This window comes from Neopelma chrysocephalum, unplaced genomic scaffold (assembly GCF_003984885.1).
Source record: "Neopelma chrysocephalum unplaced genomic scaffold, ASM398488v2 Primary Assembly neopelma1_68, whole genome shotgun sequence".
Taxonomy (NCBI): Eukaryota; Metazoa; Chordata; class Aves; order Passeriformes; family Pipridae; genus Neopelma; species Neopelma chrysocephalum.
This window is the reverse complement of record NW_020897727.1, coordinates 4,777,421-4,798,787: the sequence shown is the minus strand read 5'-3', so window position 1 is coordinate 4,798,787 and position 21,367 is coordinate 4,777,421. Positions and strand designations below refer to the sequence as shown.

At 58.3% G+C, this 21,367-nt stretch overlaps 3 protein-coding genes across 6 annotated transcripts; 1 reads left to right on the top strand and 2 right to left on the bottom strand.

Annotated features, from left to right (window-relative positions):
• Positions 1 to 3,744: 3,744 nt before the first annotated feature.
• On the top strand, positions 3,745 to 7,978 carry LOC113968500 (tropomyosin-like). 4 transcript variants are annotated; one of them, XM_027685096.1, is made up of 8 exons: positions 3,745 to 4,595; positions 4,944 to 5,020; positions 5,526 to 5,774; positions 6,411 to 6,539; positions 6,839 to 6,997; positions 7,108 to 7,269; positions 7,362 to 7,622; positions 7,825 to 7,978. In XM_027685096.1, exons 1-7 carry the CDS (start codon positions 4,577 to 4,579, stop codon positions 7,590 to 7,592), a joined length of 1,026 nt encoding a protein of 341 aa, XP_027540897.1. In that variant the 5' UTR covers positions 3,745 to 4,576; the 3' UTR covers positions 7,593 to 7,622; positions 7,825 to 7,978. The 4 variants fall into 4 exon arrangements, with proteins under 4 accessions (XP_027540897.1, XP_027540900.1, XP_027540899.1 ...); XM_027685099.1 differs by having other exon boundaries at positions 3,746 to 4,595; positions 4,935 to 5,020; positions 5,526 to 5,759; XM_027685098.1 differs by having other exon boundaries at positions 3,746 to 4,595; positions 4,935 to 5,020; positions 6,851 to 6,997.
• On the bottom strand, positions 7,944 to 17,215 carry DHX38 (DEAH-box helicase 38). The gene is made up of 26 exons (XM_027685094.1): positions 16,688 to 17,215; positions 16,266 to 16,453; positions 16,004 to 16,108; positions 15,515 to 15,680; positions 15,305 to 15,423; positions 15,117 to 15,193; positions 14,876 to 15,031; positions 14,064 to 14,225; positions 13,880 to 13,987; positions 13,227 to 13,339; positions 12,987 to 13,124; positions 12,578 to 12,764; positions 12,302 to 12,487; positions 11,728 to 11,868; positions 11,443 to 11,553; positions 11,254 to 11,370; positions 10,915 to 11,022; positions 10,709 to 10,821; positions 9,994 to 10,202; positions 9,754 to 9,908; positions 9,498 to 9,653; positions 9,288 to 9,422; positions 9,084 to 9,209; positions 8,588 to 8,683; positions 8,331 to 8,452; positions 7,944 to 8,210 (listed from the first exon to the last, which is right to left on the bottom strand). The coding sequence occupies exons 1-26, from the start codon at positions 17,005 to 17,007 to the stop codon at positions 8,126 to 8,128; spliced, it is 3,699 nt and encodes a 1,232-aa protein (XP_027540895.1). The 5' UTR covers positions 17,008 to 17,215; the 3' UTR covers positions 7,944 to 8,125.
• Positions 17,216 to 17,633: 418 nt separating this feature from the next.
• On the bottom strand, positions 17,634 to 19,610 carry HP (haptoglobin). Its single transcript, XM_027685184.1, has 5 exons — positions 19,496 to 19,610; positions 19,146 to 19,207; positions 18,875 to 18,979; positions 18,614 to 18,688; positions 17,634 to 18,454 (listed from the first exon to the last, which is right to left on the bottom strand). Exons 1-5 carry the CDS (start codon positions 19,498 to 19,500, stop codon positions 17,691 to 17,693), a joined length of 1,011 nt encoding a protein of 336 aa, XP_027540985.1. The 5' UTR covers positions 19,501 to 19,610; the 3' UTR covers positions 17,634 to 17,690.
• Positions 19,611 to 21,367: the final 1,757 nt, after the last annotated feature.

Here is a 21,367-nt window from a genome sequence, read left to right as displayed (position 1 = left end):
GAAATAAGCTTCAAGGCTCATTAAAATTCTACCGACGCAAACGCTGATCCCATTCATGAATCCCATTCCCCTTTCAGGACCCGCTGGCCCTCCACCGGCCACAGGCTGCGGCCGCGCTGCGGCGGGGGCGCCGGGCACCCCAATCCCCGAGAATCCCCGCACGGGTACCCCGGGCCCAGGCAGCGGTCCCGGCGCGCCGCCCAGCCCCGACCGGGACTGCGGCGGAACAAAGGTGCCTGGGGGTGCCCAGGAGGTTCGGGGGGGTGCCGGGAGGTGCCCGTGAGGTGCCGGGGCCGCAGGGGCGGAGCCGCCCCCAGCGCGAGCAGCGCGAGCAGCGCAGCGCGGGCCGAGAGCGACCCCTGCCGGGCGGGGGCCGAAACGCGCCGGAGCGGGGTCTGTCCGCGCGCCTGCGCGCAGCGTCCGCCCGCAGAGCCCGGGACCCCTCGGCTGCCCCCCGGACACCCCCGGAACTCCAGATCCCGGCACACCCGCGTGCCCGGAGCCCCTGTCCCAAGGCCTCCTGTTTTTTTCACTCTCTTCTTTTCTTTCATCCCCAATCCCCTCTTAGCCCCCGCCCAGCACTGGCACAGGTTGCCCAGAGAAGCTGTGGCTGCCCCATCCCTGCAGGTGTCCAAGGCCAGATTGGACAGGGCAACCTGGTCTAGTGGAAGGTGTCCCTGCCCATGGCAACAAGATGAGTTTAAGGTCCCTTCCAACCCCAACCCTTCTACGATTCCTCGATCCCGCAGCAGGCTCTGCCAAGCAGCCACATGTCATCTCTGTCAGTTTTGTCACTGAAATGCACAAGCAGCCCCGGATGGAGCCGTTCCCACAGCTCTCTAGAGATCTCCAGACCCTTCCCCACACTGATCCTGGGATAGTTTGTTGGGCTTTCGTTTTTTTGTTTTTCCTTCCCCCTTCCAGCAAAGGCTGATGGAGGGGTCCCGAAACATGTTTGGTATATTGGAGTTTGATTCTGAAATCGGAGTTGGGCTACCGGAGCATGGAGTCCAATTTTACATGCAAAACTTCTCCACTCATTCCATAACTCAGGAATAGTTGAAAGGCAGTTAATCAAACACCTGAATTAAATGTATTTTTACACAAAAGCTCAGCATGGAAAATTTTAGCTGCAAACAGGAGTGTTCCAGAAGGAGTTTGGCCCAAGTGAGACAGGCTGTGACTGTGGTCCCCAGCCTACAGACAGTAACACACAGCCTCTGAGCAGGCTGGGAACCTGCACACAACCTCCGACTCAAGATCTGAGATAGCTCACCTGGAGCCTGGGGCACCCCAGAGGCTCCCAGGGATGGGGACTCTAGCTCAGGACACCAGGGGGGCAGTGAAGACCTCACTCGGTGTGTCCCACCCCACCATGGGACCACCAGAATCAGTGTCTCCTTTGGGATCAGGAACAGGTGGGCAGAGCTGGAAACAAGTCATCCAGACTTGGTTCCAAGTGGCCGTGGATGGCCCACTGTCCAGTTTGTTCTGCCTAGAGGTAACCACTCCTGCATGTGCTGTACTCCAGTTTCAGTTTGGCTTGTCTCATCTCAGCCATCAGACTGGCATGCACTTTCACCTACTGACCCAAGAGCCTCCTGCTAACGGCTCTGTTCCCACTTTCCGCTGTTACATTCTGATGTGTGACCAAATAACCCCTCACTCAGCATCACTTAAGTCATACAGGCTGACGCAGTGCCCATGTCTTCTCCTAGAGCCTTTCCCAGAGTTCTAAGGTCCCCCTGCACCATGAGCAGTGGGAGCACGTGGGCCCCCACTGCCACCAGGGCCATGTTGCCACCACGGCTGGACATTTGGCTGCACAAGCAGCCACTGGCATGCCCCACACACCACTGGGATGTGCCAGTGCAGTGGTTGCTGCTGCACAAGCTGCTTGTGCATTCACAAGCAGTGTAGGTACAAGCAAGACCTCAACTCATCTACTCCTTTGGCTCCCCTTTGTTAAATGGGGATCACAGCACTTGTTTTGCGGAGGGGCCCTGCAGTTCGGTTCATGAATATAAAGTGGTTTGAGCTGCTGTGGTGGAAGGTGCTGGGGATGGTCAAAGGGGCACCAATGGCCCAAAACTGATGGAGCCCCAAGCAGTGTTCTCACCCAGTTGCACTGTGTTTGCTAAGCCAAGTGTGTAATCGGCACACACAGGAGACATGTTGGCTTGGGCTGTGTCACTCACAGCAGCTCAGAACGCTCTCACTGCGAGCTCGCGCTCCCCAAGAGGGGCCGTTGGCGTCTGCGCAGCCACGGAGGACGGGTGAGGAGCAGGCGAGGATGGAGCTGGCGGCGGCGGAAGCGCGAGATGAGTATCATCAACACACAGCCATGGCGCCGTCCTCGAACAGAGAACATCCAAACCTCCCTCCTCCCCCTCACCCCTGCCCGCCAGCTCTCCCGAATGAAGTCCCAGCTTTGTTTTCCTGATTTCCATTTTGTATCCTAAAATATTCACTCCAAGTTCCGCTTGACAGACAGCCCTAATCTAATCTCCATGTCTGCTTTCTAATTTTCGCAGCCGGGATAAAACAAATTGGCTGGCGTTAATTGCCTGTGCAGCGGCCTGGAGCTCTGAGCCGTGATTTACGAGCTCGGAGCAGGCGCTCTGCAACACATTTTTCTTAATTTATTTTTAATGAGTCTCTCAATTAATTTTCTTGGAAACATCTTAATGATGTTGGAGGCGGGTGTTAATGAGGTTTGTACCAGTGCCTCATTTTGCATATTTTAAAGTTCTGAATGGCATCACGAGCAAACTCCTGGTCCTAAAACAGAAAAAAGGTTAAGGCTAGAGAGAGGCACCCACCTGGGCTGACACTGCTGCCCTGGCTGAGGCTGAGGGGCTGCATGGACCAGTTGGTGACTGAACATTGTGAGGCTGAAGCCAGCTGAGCCCACAGGGATGGCCGGACTTTGGCAGCATGGTGGGGCCGAGGGGCCACACTGGGGCATGGCTGGTGGCCAGATGCTTCTTAAGAGACAGAATGAAAGCCTGGACTCCGCACCTGGGCACTGAGACCTCCATGCTGGCATCCCCCATGTTGTGGGCGTCCCATCCCCTGCATCCCCCTGGCCAGACCCTTTGGGTAGGAGCGCCCTGGGACACAGGATTTGGCTGCCTGGGGCTGGCAGCTGTTGGGTGCTCCAGGGTGTCTCTGCTGGCCCGCAGGGTCCCCAGTAATTGCTGGTGTGTGTGCCAGCAAGAGGCAGCGGCAGGATTGCCTTTGTTTTCTCCCAGCATGTCAGTCTTCATTAAACCAGAGGGGAATGAAAAAGGATTCACTTTTGTCCCAGCCTGAACGCGGCAGCTGTTTAATTTCAATTAACGTGGCACTGAAAAGAATAACATTACGGCAGTAATTAAAGTGAGACAACTCCCACCCCCAGGACTGCGGCTCACCCAGCAGAGGGGCCAATTTGACCACCCTGTCCCCTCAGCACCAGCCAAGCATAGGTGGGCAGCTGTGAGTCAGGGCTGCAGGGCTGCCTCACAGGCTCACAGAGAGCTGGAGCAGGGTCAAGCCCTTTGAGACAGGCACTCCCCGCAGCTCAGCACAGTGTGGCACGTGTTGGCACATGCATGGCATTGCATGGCATTGCATATGGCACAATGCAACGTGGCACAGCACAGCACACAGCATGACGCTCTGTACCCCAGGACGCTCTGTGCCCCATGGAGGTTCTGTGCCCCAGCTGTCGCTGCCTGAACAAGACTGAAATCCCTTGCAACTGGCAGAAATTATGGTCAAATTGTTGTGTTCTGGCCAGGGGGGGTCAGCAGCCCTGTTAGCAGAACTGTTGGTGCTGCGCCTGCTCCCACCGCCTGTGGCTTCGACCCGCTGGTGGAGCAGGTCGTCATAGCAACCGATGATTTCTATTATGGTACATCTGCATTCACCTTCTGGGCCCAGCCTGGCCTTGGAAATTTCCAGTTAAAACACTTACCTGTGAAACTGCACTGAGCGTCGGCAAGGGACAGCACACAGAACAGGGAGCCCTGTGGCACCAGCACGGGCCAGCGGCAGGCCTGTGCCCACACTCAGGGTGCTGCTGGCACTCAGAGACCCGCTCTGCTGCTCTGAGCACCCAGGCACTGTGGGGTGGCCCCAGGCAGGGCGAGTCTACTGGCCACACACACGCTCAGCCTCCCCTGGGCACACTCAGCCTCCGCTGGGGCCTGTGGCTCCGCCAGGACGTGCCCCTGCGGTGGGTCTCCCCAGCCCTGCCCTGAGCACGGGGTGCGAAGCAGAGGGGCCACATTGGGGAGGTTGCTGTGTCTGGCTGTCCCAGGGCACAGCCCCAAGTGTGGCACCACTGCTGGCCCCACTGCCACCCAGCCCTGGCCGCAGGCCTGTGGCGTGTCCTGGGGCCAGCCGCAGGCTGAGTACAGCCTGAGGAGAGGGCAGGGGCAGCGTGAGGGTGGCAAGGCCCCGCCGTGGCAGGAGGGTGTTGCCGTGCCCTGGCCCAGTTCTGAGGATGATGCCCAGAACCTGGCAACCTCATGGTGGCAGACAGGGAAGTGCCACAGCGTGCTAGGGACACAGAGCGGTGAGGAGGATCATGGCCCAGGAAGACTGCGGTGAGGACTGTGGGCAGTGGCGGGGTCAGGTGCTGCTGAGGGGGGGCTGCAGTCCCGCACAGCTCTACCGTGCTTTTCTAGGAGTCCCAGGCTCAGTCTCTCCTGCTGGCACCAGGTGCTCCCCTGATGGGGAGTGGCAGTGTCAATGCCATGGTATGGTAGGGCTGCCCCAGGCAGGGCTGGGTGACATCCCTGGGACTGAGGGTTGTCTGGCATCACAGGAAAGGCCTGTCCCCTGTCCCTCCTTCCAGCAGTGAGGGATTGGCCAAAATGTGGCACATCCAGGGAGGTTCCTGCACCTCAGGGCCAGCCTGAGGGTTCAAAGGTATCACTGTACAGGGCTACCAGGGGCAGAGGAGACAACACCAGATCTGAGCAACTCCATCCAGCAGCTTCAGCAGGAGACAGAGGCCTGGCAGTCCCAGGTGAGCAGTGCCAACCCTGTGCTCCACCCAGGTGCTGGTCATGTGGCCACAGGCTGGTGACCAGGTGGTACAGGAGACCTTGGCCAGCCTTGACTAAGTCACCAGACACCTCGTCCCCAGGGCTGGGGAGAGCACAAGGGCTCAGGGGTATCCAGTCTTGCTGTGGCTGCACTGGTCCCATGTCCACCACTTCCCACAGTACCACAGTTCATGCTGGTGTCACTGCAGTGCTGAGGGCCAGTGGTGTTGGGGGCTTGGCCATTTGTGAGCCCAGGGGGACTGTGTGTGTCACACACACACAAACACACACACACATACACAGACAGAGTGATGCTGTCTGGGGGGGTAGGGTTGCACCCAACTATCAGCAACATGCTCTGTTGCTGCTCTGCACAAAATCAGGACTGCCAGCCTTGTCCAGTCCTGGTGTCTGCCCAGGCAGGAGCTGCAAGATGGGCTGGCCACAGTGGCAAGCTGGACAGATGCTGCTCACACTATGTCCTAGGGCCAAAGGCAATCGTTGGTGCTGGAGCCACAGCCTGGGGAGCCCAGAGTATGCCAGGATACACAGCAGCAGGAGCTGGAGCCAGCTGACGTACTGGCCACGATACAGGCACTGCAGCGGGACCTGGACTTCTGCAGGGATGTCAACCGCAAGCGACTGGCCCAGCTGCAGCAGCAGGAGTGTGAAATGGAGCAGGAGCACCAGGACTTGGTCTCTCTGATGCAGCAGTGCCAGGTGCTGATGGACAAGGTACCACTGCTGGGCACAACAGCTGCAGGCCAAACTGAATGTCCCCCACTGCCTTCCCATAACAGGCTAGGCACCATGCCTGCCCCACAGCCTGTGCAAACAGCTGGTGACCCCCCATGGGAGGGTAGGGGATGTCCTGCCAGCCACACAAGGGACAGGGCTGTAGCACCACACCCTGTACAGAGCAGCACAGTCACAGGGCAGGCATGGCTGGCACAACCCAGTCCACCCAGCTGAGCAGAGCTGGAAGACTGCAGCCCCCAATGGCCCCAATGACACTATGGGCACTGTCTCAGGGGTGGTGGCACTGCTGCAGCCTGCAACCTCGCCAGCGAGCTGGGATCACCACTCTCCCTGTGACCATGCTCTATCACAGGTCAGGGACCACGAGGATGGCCATCTAGAGCTGCTGGCTGTCCAGCAGAAACTGCCACAACAGGGGCGGCTGCACAGGGATGAGAGGGCCAGGAGCCAGCAGCCTTCCTGCCTCCCACCTGGTGCAGGCTACAGTACTCTGCCACAGGCCCTCCCCCACAGCTCATTGTCCATGGGTTGACACAAAGTGGCTCCATCTCCAGCCCCAGCTCTGCACAGCAGGGGCACAGGGTGATCCCACATCCTACTGGATACCCACAGGTCAGTGATGCATCCCTCCACCTGAAGGATGAAGCAGCGCAGACAGAGGTCACCTCCAACGTGGCTGCCCACAGCCATTCTGTCACCAGCCCCAATATCCCAGTGGAGAGCAGAAAGCTGCTTGAGCAGGTCAGTGCCAGCAACCCCCCAGCCACTGCATCAAGTCTGGGAGGAAGCAGCCAGGGGGGCACAGGAGCCAATACAGGAAGTGTCCCAAAACGTGCTGCAGGGCTGAGCCCTGCTCCACTTCCCCCAGAAACCCTGGGGCAGGGAGGGCGGCGGCAATGCCAGCTTTCCCCCACTGTCTCACACAGCCGGGCACCAGCTGGCTCGGAGCTTCCTGCGGCACAAGGAGGGCAGTTGTGCCCCTGCCCAGGGAATGGCACACAGCATGAGGCCAACCCACCAATGCACTGCCTTCTCTGCAGCTGGGGACACAGGAGAACGAGGGCCCGCAGCACAGCCCAGCTCAGCTGCAGCAGTTGGGAGCCACCAAGGCCCAGAAGCAGCAGAGTCTGCAGCAGCTGAGCGGAGCCGAGGAGACCATCCAAGGCCCACACCAAGAAGTGGTAGAGCTGCAGCAACAGGTGAGGGCAGGGCAGGACAGGGATGCAGCCTCAGTGCCAGAGCCCTCTCCTGCCTCCAGGAGACGCTCAGCCTGCCCATGGTGCAGCCAACCACTCTCCCCGTCCCACAGCTTTGCGGGCAGGTGCAGGACACAGCCAACCTGCAGGAAAAACTGGCCCAAGCCCGGCGAGAGAGCACCAAGCAGGAGAAAAATATTGCAGTCCTTAAGACACAAAGGCAGCAGCTCCATCAGGGGCTGAGGAAGAGCTCCCAGCAGCAGAGCAAGCAGGAGGTAAGGATGTCTCAAGCCTTCCTGTGGGGCACCAGGAGTCTGTCCTCAGCCCATCTCTCTCACTGTGCCACTGGCATGTCTACTCCCTCCAGGAGAGGCTGCAGGACCTGAGCAGACAAGCCCAATACTGGCAGCAGCTACATGTGGACAGTGAAAGAGCTCTGGCTCTGCGAGAAGAGGAGCTGGTTGTCTGCAAGGTGGAGCTGGCTTTCCTTATGGAAGAGCTCAGCAAGGTGTCAGAGCAGGTGCAGGATACAAGCAGCCATTCAAGACACACCAGGCAGAATGCAGGAGAACCCACACCTCACAGTCAGAACACCTGAGCAGCCCCACAAGTGTCAGCAGCTGAAAAAGTGAGCAGAATCCCTGGCACAGCCTGACCTGAAACAGGGCTGGGCCAACAGTCCCAGGTGTGCAGGGACAGCTGGGCACAAGCTACCTGCCAAGGGCATGGGCTGTGGGAGAACTGCCTTTGCATGAGTACGGGCCAGGGTTGAAACAGGGACAGGCTGTATTTGTCCTTCAGGTCACTGAAATTCTGTTCCTTGTTCCAGGGTTCTACAGGCCAACAACCTGACAGCACCAGCCTTGCACAATTCTGCAGAGCTGCCTCCACCCAACACTTGCTTCTGGGACAAGAAGCAGCGCAAAAGAAAGCAAGGATTAAGACTGACAACCTTTAAACAAATAAAATTCTTTCTGTTCTGTAGCAAAATTAGTGCCAAGCACCAAAGCCTTCCTGGGCCACAAGCTGTAGAGATCTCATAGAATACTGTGATCAGGGGAGTTGGGGACTCTCCTGAAACTCAGCTTCTCCTGGAAGTCCTTAAGTCTCAAAGCAACAGGTACTGCCGTCTCAGAGGCCAAAGCGGGCGGGGGTGCGTCGTGGTGTCAGGGGCTCCCCCTGCTCCTTCCGCCCAGGGGTGTAGATTTTAGTAGACCTGTCAGAGACGACAAGGGTGATTAATGGAAAATGCAACCTTTCGCTGCGCCAGAATGCCCATGGGGAAGCTGGGATGCTTCATGCAGGCAAGCCATGGCCAGGCAGGGCCAGCACCCACCTTGCACTGCCCAGTGGGTTACGACGCTCCTGCTCCTCCCGGCGGGCACGCAGCTGCTCCTCCGCCAAAGCCATCTCCTCCTCCATGGCAGACACTTCCTCCTTGGCACGGCGGCGGTTCTCCTGGAGCAAGGCAGCAGCAGGTCAGGGACAGGAGAGGGATGGCCTGTTCCCTCCATGTCAAAACACCCCCCCCCCAATAGAATAGGCACGCAGTGGGCCTGCCATCTGCCAGCTCATCCTGGACAGGAGACTTACCTGGCGTGACTTGCCAGCATGTTTGATACTGTAGAACATGGGGCCCAGCTCTGCCAGCCACTCTCCATCCACAGCAGTGACACACTGCATGTATTCCTGCAGGGACAGAAGGGAAGACCAGGGTAGCAGGATGGTACTCTTGGGGCCTGGGCACTATTCACAGAGCCATGGCAGCTCCCTTCCTCACTTGCTGATGGCACTTCTCAGGCTAGAACCATACTCCTTCCAGACAATTCCTCCTGGCCTCAGAGGGCCCCCTGCTATGGGTTGGATTTGGTGAGACCACAAGGAGGTTCAAACATGTCCCACAGAGGCCAGGGAAAAATACTGGGAAAGGGACAAATAGGACCCTGCAGATGACACAGATGTGCCTAGTTGGTATAGATGGGAAAGGCTGAGAACTGCCACTCAGACAGATCCCAGTCTCACAGCAAAGCCCTCCCATCTCCCTTGGAGCACTTGTCACCCTTCCTGGCATCCCTCAGCTCAAGCTCACCTTTGTGGTCATAACCAATTCGTGATACACAATGTAGTCTGGTGTGTAGCCCATGCCAAACAGAGAGCTCGTGGGGTGCAGGTGGCAGGGCATGCCTGTGCGGATGTTCACATACTCCCCAATGCCCTGCAAAAACAAGTGTGCTTAGCCCACCTGTTTCCAGGCAGGGCCTCACAGCCCCCAGGCAGCTCAAACACCTCTCACCTTCAGCTTTGCAGCCTGATGGAAATATGCAGCACAGATGCACTTCCTGACAACATCCCAGTCCGTACCACAGGACGCCAGGCTCATCCGCTGCTGCACCATTATGTCCTTGAGCTGGGCACGCACCTCCCGCACCTGCAAAGGTGTGTGCTAGTCAGAGCCCTCTCCTTCACAAGGCTCCTTCCCCCAGGCTCATGGCCACAGCCTCACCTTCCGCATGGCCTTGGCATGGATGAAGTGCTGATTGCACCACAGGGTAGAATAGCTGTTGTTTTTCCACTGCAGGTAAACATTCAGGTAAGTCAAGTGATCACTCTCTGGAACAGCAAATTTCTCCCGCACTTGGTCACTCTCCTCCTCTCGGCCCTGAAGGGTGAGCAAAGAACACGGGTTAGTCAAGGAAAAAGCAGGGCCCTAAGCAGGGAAAGGCCCCAAGCAGGGAAAGCTGCTGGAATGAAACGGGTACCTTAGGACGGTAAAAGATGGCAGGCACAGACAACATGGAGACAACAAGCAAGATCTCAGAGCTGCAACCCATGTCGCAGGAGACTATGAGCATTTTGGAGAGCGCAGGGTCCAGTGGGAACTCCACCATGAGACGTCCCGTTGAGGTCAGACCACCTGTAGGAACAGCAGAGGGATCACTGATCAGCAGCTGGGCAGGTCCCAGTTCCATGTGCTGGCAGTTTGCCTCAGCAGCCAATACCTGTGTTATCCAAGGCCCCGAGGATCCACAGCTGGTACATGGAGTTCAGCATGTTGTCCTCAGGGGGTGGATCCATGAAGTGGAACTGTAGCAGGTCCTGCACACCCAGGGACTTGAGCAAGAGCACTACGTTGGCAAGGTTGGTGCGCTGGATCTCAGGCACTGTGGTCGTCAGCAGCTCATTCTTGTAAGCACTCTGGGTGTAGAGCCTGGGAACAGACGCCAAGAGCATGCTCCTCCTGTTCTGGCCACTCTGTTTCTTACAGACTTGCCAGCCTCTGCCCAGCCCAGCCTGGCATGGCACAAGGCAGCAACCCTGCACCCAGATAGCAGGACCCTGGGGGACACCTCTACCCCAGCCAAAGTGTGTCCTCCCCAGCACATCAGGGTGTTTGGGCTGCAGCACAGCACCTGCCCAAGCACAGCCCTTCCCTGGTCTCAGAGCAAAGCCTGGGAAAGGCCTTTGGCTTGGCTCCTATCCTGACAGCATCCAGGGCGGAACAGCCACAAGTGAAGATGGGCACAGGAAGAAGCTGGAACACATCCTTTTCTCTGCAGAGACACTGGGTCCAAAGGAGAAGTCCTTCAGGCCTGCCTACTGCCCACATCCCCCCCGAGTTCAAGATAATGAACAGCTCCAGTGAGCAAAAAACATAGGTAACTTGATGCCAAGCTGGGGATACAAAAGGAACAGGAACACCAGTGATGTGCCTACCTGAAGCAGTGGCCTGGGCCTGTCCGGCCAGCTCGGCCTGCCCTCTGATTGGCATTGGCCTGACTGATGGGGTAGATCTGCAGCGCATCCATGCCTATGCGGGGGTTGAAAACCTGCAGGGCACAAGAAGATCAGATGGAAGTAAGAGAAAGGCTGGATCACAAATGCAGCAGAGATCACAGACAGTACAGGAAATCCTGGCTGACCTTCAACTTGCAGTAGCCAGAGTCAATCACAAACATGATGCCATCCACTGTCAGTGAGGTCTCTGCAATGTTAGTGGCAACGATGCACTTCCTGACCCCGTCGGGAGCCTGCAAGAACACTACACATCAGTCACACCCCTGGGCAAGGCTCTGCTCCCCTGGAGAGGAGTGTGGAGCACCAACACAGAGCCCTAAGTGACAGGTGGAAAGGGGCACATGCTTTCTGTCACCCTCCACATTCAATACAGAGACATGTCTGCACCCCTCCCTCCTGCTCTGTACTGTCTCCTGCTCCACTTTTCCCTGTCCCCACCCCTATCACAGAGCACACGTCAGCACCTTCTGGAAGATCTTGGCCTGCAAGTCCGAGGGCAGCTGAGAATAGATTGGCAGTACAGCAAGAGCAGGTGCCTTCTCCAGCTCCTCAAGGTGCTCCACAATTTGCTCTGAGGTCACCTTAACACAAAGAGGGGCATAAACATCAAATTGAAACAAGGGGGTAGGACAGTGCCTGCCCTTCCAGCTCACCTCGATATCCTCCTGGCCAGGCATGAAGACGAGGATGTCTCCAGGAGCACCAGACAAGTGGACCTGCAGGGCTTGTTTCACTGCAGCCTCCACATAATCCTCCTGTGGGGTCTGAAAGGCAGAGCCCAGGTTAACAAGGGCCAATAACCTCACCTAGCCTGTCCTGTGTGCAGCACACTATGGCCACTCCTCCTCTGTCCTGTGTGTCCACCCCAGAATACAGCACACCCAGGTCACAACCCACTCCTGTCACAACAGTACTTCCCTCCACAACACTGACCATACCTTGCTGAAAAGAATATCCACAGGGAAAGTGCGCCCAGGAATGTGGAAAATTGGAACGTTCCCAAAGAAGGAGGCAAACTTATCTGCATCCATGGTGGCTGAGGTGACAACAAGCTTCAGATCTGAGCGTCGGGCCACCACCTAGAAAGCAGATGAAAGGAACAATAAAGAAGGGGTATTTGTGCATGGCTGTGGGCTGCTTCCATTCTTGCTGAGACAATGGCATAGGACAGAGCTTCTGCTGTATTACAGAGGCACTGGCAGCTCATGCCAGGGAGCACAGGTGCTGTGTGATCTGTGCAGTTAAAAAGACCACGAACCTTGGTCCAGGAAACCTTAAGCCAGCAAAGATCTCTGTACTGAGAGTTCTGACACTCAGTCAGCGACACTCTGGCAGCATTAGAGGGAATTTAACCCTCCAGAACCAGGAACCCAGATGCTGGAGCAGCAAGTGCAGACAGAGACATGACAGCTCTGCTTCCCTCTCCCAGACCTGGCAGAGAAGGGCTGTCCCTGCCAATACTCTGCTCAAAGTGCCCCGTGCTGCTGTCTTCTAGCCCAGGCTCACACACACCTCCCGAAGCAGCCCGAAGAGCACATCAGTGTTGAGCGAGCGCTCATGTGCCTCATCCATGATGATAGCACTGTAGTTGTCCAGGTCAGCCTCTCTCAGTGACTCACGGAGGAGGATCCCATCTGTCATGTACTTGATTACTGTGTTCTCAGACGTGCAGTCCTCAAAACGGATGGCATAGCCCACCTGGGAAGGCAGAGATACCAGCAAGTCTTCCAACAGCCCCATGCACTCACTGTCATCGGGTGGTACCCCTGCACCCTCTGCCAGACTCACCTCCTCCCCCAGACGGACCCCCATCTCCTCACTGACCCGCTTGGCCACAGACATTGCGGCCACTCTGCGGGGCTGGGTGCAGCCGATCATGCCGTAGTCAGTGTAGCCGTCCTCGTGCAGGTACTGCGTCAGCTGAGTCGTCTTCCCGCTCCCCGTCTCCCCCACCACAATCACAATGCTGTTGTCTCTGAGGAAAAAGAAAAAGTATTTCCTTGTACACCACAAAGAAAAGTTTTTGTGTTCGCCAGCCAAATGTCATCCTGCTCAGGCAGGAGCTGCCACCACCCACAGACAGCAGTGGGGTTTGTTCCCTAAGAATACAGCTTCCAAACAGCCATGAGTCTAGGAGAATTCCTCATTTGGGTTCCCAAATGTAGGCCAATGTTCTGGGATGCCCTGGCAGCCATACCTGAGGATGGAGAGCAGTTCCTGCTGCACAGCAAAGATAGGCAGGTATTGTCTCTGCTCCAGGATTGATTTCTTCTTAGCAAACTCACTGCTGGCTTCACTTTTTTCTTTCATGTGTTCAGCAAACTTCTGCTCAGTCCTAAGGACACATCACAAGTCCTGAAGCTACCTCTCCACACAATCTGCTATACCCACAGCCCCCATCACCAGCTGAGCAGAGTAATTCAGAGCAAGTCCCTACTTGTAATCCACTTTGCCATCTTCTGTCACCATCTCATCCTTCTCCTCCTCTTTCTTGATTCCCATAATGTCTCCCAATTTAGTGCCTGCCAGCTCCCAGTGCTTGTGCTGTGCCTGGAAAGACAGAGAGCAGCATAACTTTACCACAAGAAGCACAAACAATCCTAGTTATAAGCCTAGGTCCCATAATTTCCCAATGCAGAATGCACATCCCACTCTTCATCAGGTCTCCCTCTTCCAAATGAATTGGAGCAGAGTTTTAAGACACTGGTATGGATAAAGGCACAGGATGAGCAACGGCCTCCTAAGAAAATAGTATGCCATACTGCTACCATACTGCCTGCTGACTGTCCCTAAGCTAACTGGCATTCTTCCACCTGCTTTCTTCTTCCACAATTCAAATGTCCTTTGAATCAGCCTCCTCTGCACAAATGCACAGTGATTCATGTCCCAGGCAGTACCCAAGGCAATCACAGCACAGCAGCTGCTATGAGACAATGCAGTGAGCTGGGCTGCCAAGATGTCCCAAGACACAAAAATATGAACTCCTTATCATCACTGCTGCCAAAGCCTGAATTCTGCAGAGTCCAAACAAGGCTGTGAGGCACTACCTAACATGTACAGTGGGCAGTAAGCCAAAAGGTCACAGCATACCCTCTTACGCTCCTTCTGCTCCCTGTGCTTGCGCACCAGCTGGCTGCCTTTCCGGGCTATGATGGCCAAATCCGAGGTGGCATCCTTCACGGGGATGACTGGCTCTGGCTGGAGGGAGGAGGCATTGCTTCAGTACAAAGGGCTCACATGTGCAGCCATCAGCACCTTCAGCTGCAGCCTCTACCTGCTTGGTGAAGACAATCCTTCCATCTAGGAAAGGAGGCACCAGGTTGTGCACCAACAAATGAACTTTAGCAGAGTTATCCTCTTCAAAATCTTCATCCACTTCAATCCGATGGACCACACCACTGGTCAGCATACGATTCGTCTCCCAGCGCTCGTTATCCTGCAAGAAACAACATATCATAAACACACAAAAGACTCACAGAAAGCCCCAGAGATCACACCAGAACACCAAGCTCGGGCCTGGGCGCCACACTGGCAACAGGATGGAACTGATGGTTCCAACCTAGGGAACCTGAAAGTAAGCATGAGGGAAGAAACAATAACTGGAAGTAGTGTACAAGAAACAGACTGGCCATGCAGCCACATGGTCAATGGGACTGTCTCCAAGGAAATGCAGGACAGACAATGCCCACAAGGCCCCCATACCCCTCAGAATACATGAAGAAGCCTGGACATAGTCCTGCTCGTGTGCTAAGGGCAGCTGCCCCCAGCATCCACTGGGCCAGTAGTGGACAATACTAGTAAATGTACCTCACACTCAGAACAACAGGAGCACAGCCCTCTGCATTCCTGCTGCCTTGGACACTGCGATCCACTAACCACTTGAACTGCAAATTCTGCCCACGCAGGAGATGCAGGGCTGGAATTTCCAGGGGGACACAATCACAGTTTCCCTATGAGCCCTCTCTCAGCCTGGGCCAGGACCGAGAGTGTCCTTCTCCATTTGACAGCAAGGGCTCAGCCCATGGTCTCCCAAGGAGCAGCCAACCCCACGTGTTCAGAGCACCCAATCCCACGTCTTGGCCCTACCTCATTGATCTGCCGCCGCTGTGCTGAGATCCGCTTCTGCCTCTGCTTGTGTAAGTGCTGCTCACGCTTCTTCACGTACTCCTCAGAGGAGTAGGCCAAGGGGTTGTGAAACTCGTCATAGCCCTCGTCCATCATGTACCAGTCCCGGTCAGCTTGCTGGGAAGGGAGAGGTGCAGCGCTCAGCTCTGCCCATCCCCACAGCCCAGTGGCCCCAAGCCCTTCACCTGCTCTCGGCTCTCACCCGCTGGTCATCCTCCCACTGCTGCCGCTCCTCCTCCGTCTCAAAGGCGATGCCCTCTTCCCCGTCTGCGCGCCGCCCTGCGGGTGTGCCAGTTGGTCCAGAACGCTCCCAAGGAAACCCCACAGAGCTGACCCTGTGCCACAGGGAAAGGAATTCCTGCCCCGGGCAGCCCAGCCCAGACTCCTCACCTCTCCCTCGGGACAGCCGTGGCGTGGCTCCCAGGTGCTTCCTGTCGTCAGCCCACTCATTGTATTTGTATGACGGGGTGGGCAATGGCGTCTTGTCTGAGTACCTGCTCCTCACAGACCTGAAAACACAGCAGGAGTGAGGAACTGGTGCCACAGCTCAGCACTGCTCGCAAGCACACTGTCCCCCTTCTGCAGCCCCACAGCTGGTACCTGTCCCGTTCCCGCCGGTCCGTGTCCCGCAGTGACGATGGCCGGTGGCTGCGCTCCGAGTCCCGATAGGAAGGTGTGGGTGAGGGAGATTCCCACTGTGAGCGACGGGCACTGCTGTAGCCACTATCATCTTCCTCCCAGCTGGAGCGAGATGGTGTGGCTGCATCTGGCAGAGGAGGTAGGGTTTGACACCTGATGCTCCAACAGCGGCCCCAAGCAACTGGAGCCACCTAACACCTTCTAGCAAGGAGCAGGGAGAGAGAGTATTCATTTGTCCTCCCTCTAAGGGCAGGGGCTGAGCCAGTGATTCTAAGGAATTGCCGAAGGGCCACATTTCCATCACACAGACCCAGAACAGACCCCATTCCGCAGAGATCTACCAGATTTTCACACGTCTATGTCCTTACACAAATAGCAGGAAGTAAAAAAAAACCCCAAACCCCTCCCTGTTAGGTCTCACACAAGAGCTCTACTGGGTCCCACTCCCACCTTTGGGCCGATGTCGGGGGCTCTCAGGTTCACTCCTCCTGCTGCTCCGTTCTGATGAGCCATCCCTTTCCGATCTGCTGCTGTGACGACTCCTGTCCCGCTCCTCTGTGAAAACAAAGTAGAATCAGGTGCCTACTGCACAAACAAGCTTCCCAAGTCTCCTGGAGAAATCACCACAAACGTTAGCTAAGGACTACAAACAGGCGGCAGGACAAGCCCAGACCCAAAGCAAGAAGCACCACAAAGGTCTCTGAGCAGTTACCACGGTCCCGTTTACGATCATGGTCCCGCTCCCTACTGCGTTCCTTCTTCCGTTCCTTCTCCTCCTTGGAGGACGCAAAGACTCCGTGTTCCCGACGCTCCCTCTCCCGCTGCCGGCTGCGTTCCCAGAACTCCTCGCTGACACCCCCTGTGTATGAAGGTGTCTCCACGTGGACGGAGCGGTAATGCCTGGGCAGGCAGAGCAGAAAGAATAAACGCTCAGGACTGCTGAGCAGTAGCTGCCTTTCAGCTGGTCTCGTACGGCTCCAGTTTCAAGCTCTGCCATAGTGGCCCGCAGTCCCCCCTCAGGCCTCCCTCTCCGTCACGTCGGAGGCCGCAGCCCCGTGACACCTGCTCGCCCCCTGCTCCCTTCCCGGCCGGGAGCGACCCCCGCGGGCATCAGGAGCCCCCCGCAGACCCCACCTGTTCCTGCGAGCTTTGCGGCTGCTCCGGTCGTCCTCGTCCTCTTCCTCGTCCTCCTCCTCGGCGCTGCCCGCCTCGTCACGACCCTCTTCCCAGTCTTTGTAGGATGCGACCCGGGATCGCTTCCCCCCGGCCTCCTCCTCCTGGCGCTCCCGCCGCTTCTGCGCCGCCAGCACGTCCAGCCCCAGCAGGGAGGCGCGCGGGGCCGGCGCCTTGAAGATGTGCTGCTCGGCGCCCTGCGCCCGCAGCAGCCCGCCCGCCTCGCCGCCCGGGCTCGTCCCCGACAGCCGGTGCAGCGACTCCTCGCTTGCCGCGGCCATCGCGGCCGCAGCGCCGCCCGGGTCCCGCCGCCGGCACCGCCCGCAGCTTCCTCAGCGACCGTAACTCAGCTCCCCGAGCGCCGCCATGGCCGCCCCACACTGCTCCGCGGGAGGAGCCGCTCTAGCCGCACGCACCATAGACACAGCGGCCAGGGCCTATGGGAGCGCCGCCACCGCAGGGTGAAAACACCGCTGGACAAGACGCGCTACCGCTCCTGGCGGACTTCCGGCGTGGGGAACGCCCGCGGGGTCACGTGGCCGCCGAGGCAGCGGGGGAGTCACGGCCGGGCGGGACCGGCGGGGGCAGTCCGGGGACAGAGAGCCCCACGGGGACAGCCTCCACGAGGATAGAGAGCCCCACGGGGACAGCCTCCACGAGGACAGAGAGTCCCCTACGGGGAGAGCCCCCCACGGACACCCACACACCGCGGAGGGGCGGCGAGAACCCCCCCAGAGCCCCGGGCAGTTCCTGCGGCCCCGAGCCTTCCAGCCAACCGCCGGCGAAGGCTTCCAGGGACCCACCGGGATGCGGTGGGGCGAGAGGAGGCACATGCTCGCCCCTGCGCAGACAGGCCCCTGTGCTGCACAAACACAGAGCCTGCAGACAGACGCACTCACACACAGTCTGCACAGAGACACAGCCTGTAGCCCGAGGCAGGACAGTTTTATTCCCCCACGGCCCCTCAGCTGGCTGTAACTGTCTCCTTCACCCAGGCCAGGACGCGCTGCACGTCCACGTACACACCGTACTTGGCGGCCGTGCAGGTCTTGTCATAGCTGAGGATTCCAGCTGCGTACCAGGTGTCGTCATCAGGGTCCTGCACAGCAAAGGCCCCACCGGCATCCCCATAGCAGGTGTCCTCCCGCAGCTCACTCATGCCCACGCAGAAGGTATCGTTGCTGAGGATGGGCTGCACCCAGTAGGATGCATTCCGCGCCCCATAGTACTCCTGGCACTGCTTGTCCTCAGCCACTGGGAGCATCACGTACTTCAGCATGTCAGAGAAGGCGAAGGTGGCACCACGGCCCCAGCCTGAGACATAGCCCACCCGCCCTGGCTGCACATAGTCTTTCTGGGGCAGGCAGATGGGCATCACTTCCTCTCCAACAGGCACCTTCTGTTTGAGCTTCAGCAGGGCCAGGTCCACAGTCTGTGGGTAGCCGGGGTGCAGCACGATGCGCTCGATGCCCAAGGCAGGCTGCTCCCGGCTGCCCAGGAACAGCTGCAGCGTAGGGGCGATCTCGTCGGGATTGGTGTTCTCGCTGTGGTTCAGGTACACGTTCCTGCCAGTGGTCAGCAGCCACTGATCACTGATGAGTGTGGCCCCCACAGTGAGGTTGTGGCGGGTCACCATCCGGGCCTGCCAAGGGAAGCTGCCCTTCTGAGCCAGCAGGCCCCCAATGATGCGCTGCATCTGCCTGGGGGGGTTCTTCGGCTTCCCACACACTGCATAGGGCAAAGGAGGGCCCAAGTGAGCCCTCTCAACCCAGTGGTGCTCAGCAGCCCCAGGGAGCAGCCCCTACAGCCCTTTGGCTGTGCAGACTGCTCACGGCCCCACAGCTGCCATGCTCTTCGCAGCCCCAGCCCCTGTGGCTCTGCTCTCACCTGGCTCGCAGACAGGCGCCTCCTTACCAGCTTCAGGACTCACCCACACCTGATTCCCATCGCATTTGTATGTCCCTTTGGAGAGAAACCAGAGTCAACATCCTTGCCCTGCAGCCAGGGAGGCACAGAGGTGCTTGTACCTCCCTGGGGCTTGGGTGAGCAGATGTAGCTACTCATACTCCCGAGAAAGCGGGGTAGGGAGCTGCATCCCCAGCATTGGGGCAGCCCCTTGCATCCCCTGGAGCTGGGGATGTGCCTCACCATCATCGGAGCCGCGCAGCTGGTAGTATGGGTCGCAGCGGTATCTGACCACCAGGTACTCCACGTGGCCATGTTCAATCTCCGCAGGCTTTGCACAGCTCCCCTCTGCAGGCAGACAATGCTCAGCTGGCCCAGAGCACTGAGCCCAGGACATGATCCCACCTCCATTGGGTCCCTCCCTAGTCCCATCTTCCCTGCCCTTGCCTGCCACCTGCCAAGTCCCCGCCCCTCCATCTGAACCCCAGTGCTCCCTGCCTGCCCTGGAAGGTACCGGTGGCAGCTGCAGTCCCCAGCACGCTCCAGGCCAGGCCAGCGATCAGCAGCTCTGCAGGTCTGCAGGGAGAAGAGGGCAGCATCAGAAGAGAGCTCCCAGAAAGCTCCCCTGCTCCCAGCCGTGGGCTCCACCAGGACCCTGTTTGGGCTCCTGTCCTGTCCCAGGACAGCCAGGAGCCAGACCTGGACCCTGCTGCTGCAGAGGGCAAGGCCACAGTGTTGGGACCTGGGGTGCTTCCAGGCCCAATATGGGGCCCGCCATGGCCCTCAGCAGGGCCAGGTCCTCAGCTAGGCAAGCAGGACAGACAGAGCACCGAGCACAGGGAGGGACACATCGGTGTTGCTCACCCCATGCTCACAGCTCCCTGCTCACAGCAGCCTCCTCCTGCAGGTCACTGCTGCTCGGGGCTCCCTCCTCACCCCTTTTATTGTCACCTCCCTCCCCCTGGTGCAGCCCAAGATCTCCAGACCTCCTGACCCTGCTGCCTGCAGCCAGCACCCTTCCCAGCAGGAGGAGCACAAAAAGCCCCACCTGGCTCTGCGCCGGCCTGGCAGAGGCTCTCGGGAAGCTGCCAAGCCCCCCACGGGAAGCCAATGTGCCAAGAGTTTCCCGGATTTTGTAGCTACAAATATGGGGGAGGGGTCTGGCGGCAGACTAGTGCCCTGGCACTGTGACACCAGCTGAGGCTCACAGAGAGCAGACCAGCCCCTGCCCTCAGCAAACCTGCCCTGTGCCCACACCTACCACAGTCCCTGCAGGGCACAGATGACCACCCCAGTGCTGGCAGGAGAAGCTGGGTCCCAGGAGCCAGGTCCCATCCCATCCTGTGCCTGGCTTTGCTCGCAGTCAGGGCACACCCACCCAGAGCTGGGGTACCAGTGCCCTGGGCAGTGCCACCCTGCTGGCCAAGGGGAGCAGCACGTCCCACACTAGGGACAGGCTCTGAGGGACTGCAGCCAATCCAGCTTCCAACCAGTACCCACCCCTTCCCACGCAGTGGGGCCACAGCCCCATGTCCTGGCAGCCCCTGGCCCCAGGGGTGCAGGTTGTTTGTCAGCAGCATCGAGGGCTCAACCCAGGCTTACGGGAACTCACAGCAGCAACTGCTGGCCAGTGCCCAGCTGGATGTGGCTGGGCAGCAGGGGTGCAGGGCAGAGCACATCAGCCTATTCCCACAAGCAGTCTGCCTCCAGCAGGAGCACAGCTGAGGGGCAGCAGGAGGGGAGGGAGCCAGTGCTGCAGGGAAGCCACCCCAAAAACATTCATAGCATGCGGTGCTAGCCCCAGCCCTGAGCCATTGAAGCTTGGCCTGCCAGGGTCTTGCCAGTGCCCCCCTGCCCCTTGGATGCTCCAGCTCTTCAGGCTCAGGAGGGACATCTATGGCTGGTCCCAGGCATCCCAGGTGGCTTTCCCATCCTCTGTGAGCTTCTTCCCATCTCATGGGGCATTTGCGTCCCCAAACAATGCAGAGCTTGACATCCCTGATCCAGCACCAGCCATACTTGTGCCACCACATAGAAGGGTTGAGTCCAGCACCAGCATCAGGGCTTGGCAGCTCTGATCCATGAACAGCATCAGCACCTTAGGAAGGTGCTGTGTCACCCTCAGCCTGAAAGAGCAAGAGTCTCCCAGGCCCTCTCCAAAGCACATCAACACCTTGGCTGACAGATCAGGTGAATTCCCTGTTAGAGCAGCGATAGGTGTCACCTGCCCACAGCAGAGAATCTGGGAAATGAAGAGGCTGGTGCAGGGGGCTGCAGAGGGGGGGAGCAGGTGAGTGATGACCCTGACATGAGCTGAGTGCCACTCAGAGCAGGGGCAGCAGTTGTAAACAACTTTGGGGAAGTGCTGTGGCGCAATCCTGCTCTGCAGGGTGGACTGCGAAAGGCTGCCAAAGGAAATGCTGTGTCCAAGGCAAGCTCTTGTTCAAGCAAAGTCCAAAGTAACTGCAGGAAGTTCAGGGTGAAGGAACAGTCAGCACCGGAGGCTCCAGAAACAAAACCAACAGGCAGAAGCACTACCAATCAGACCCTTTCCACAACAATAACAGGGCATAACCGCAGCCATCTCCAAACAGCTGTGTACTGGCAGCAAAGGGAAGAACTGGCACCCAGCAACCCCAAGTGCCTGGCCTTGGGCAGAGATCTCTATGAGGGGAGCCCTGGTGCACTTCTGTCAGTTCACCCCAGAGCTCAGCTACCCTGCAGCTTCTCCCACCA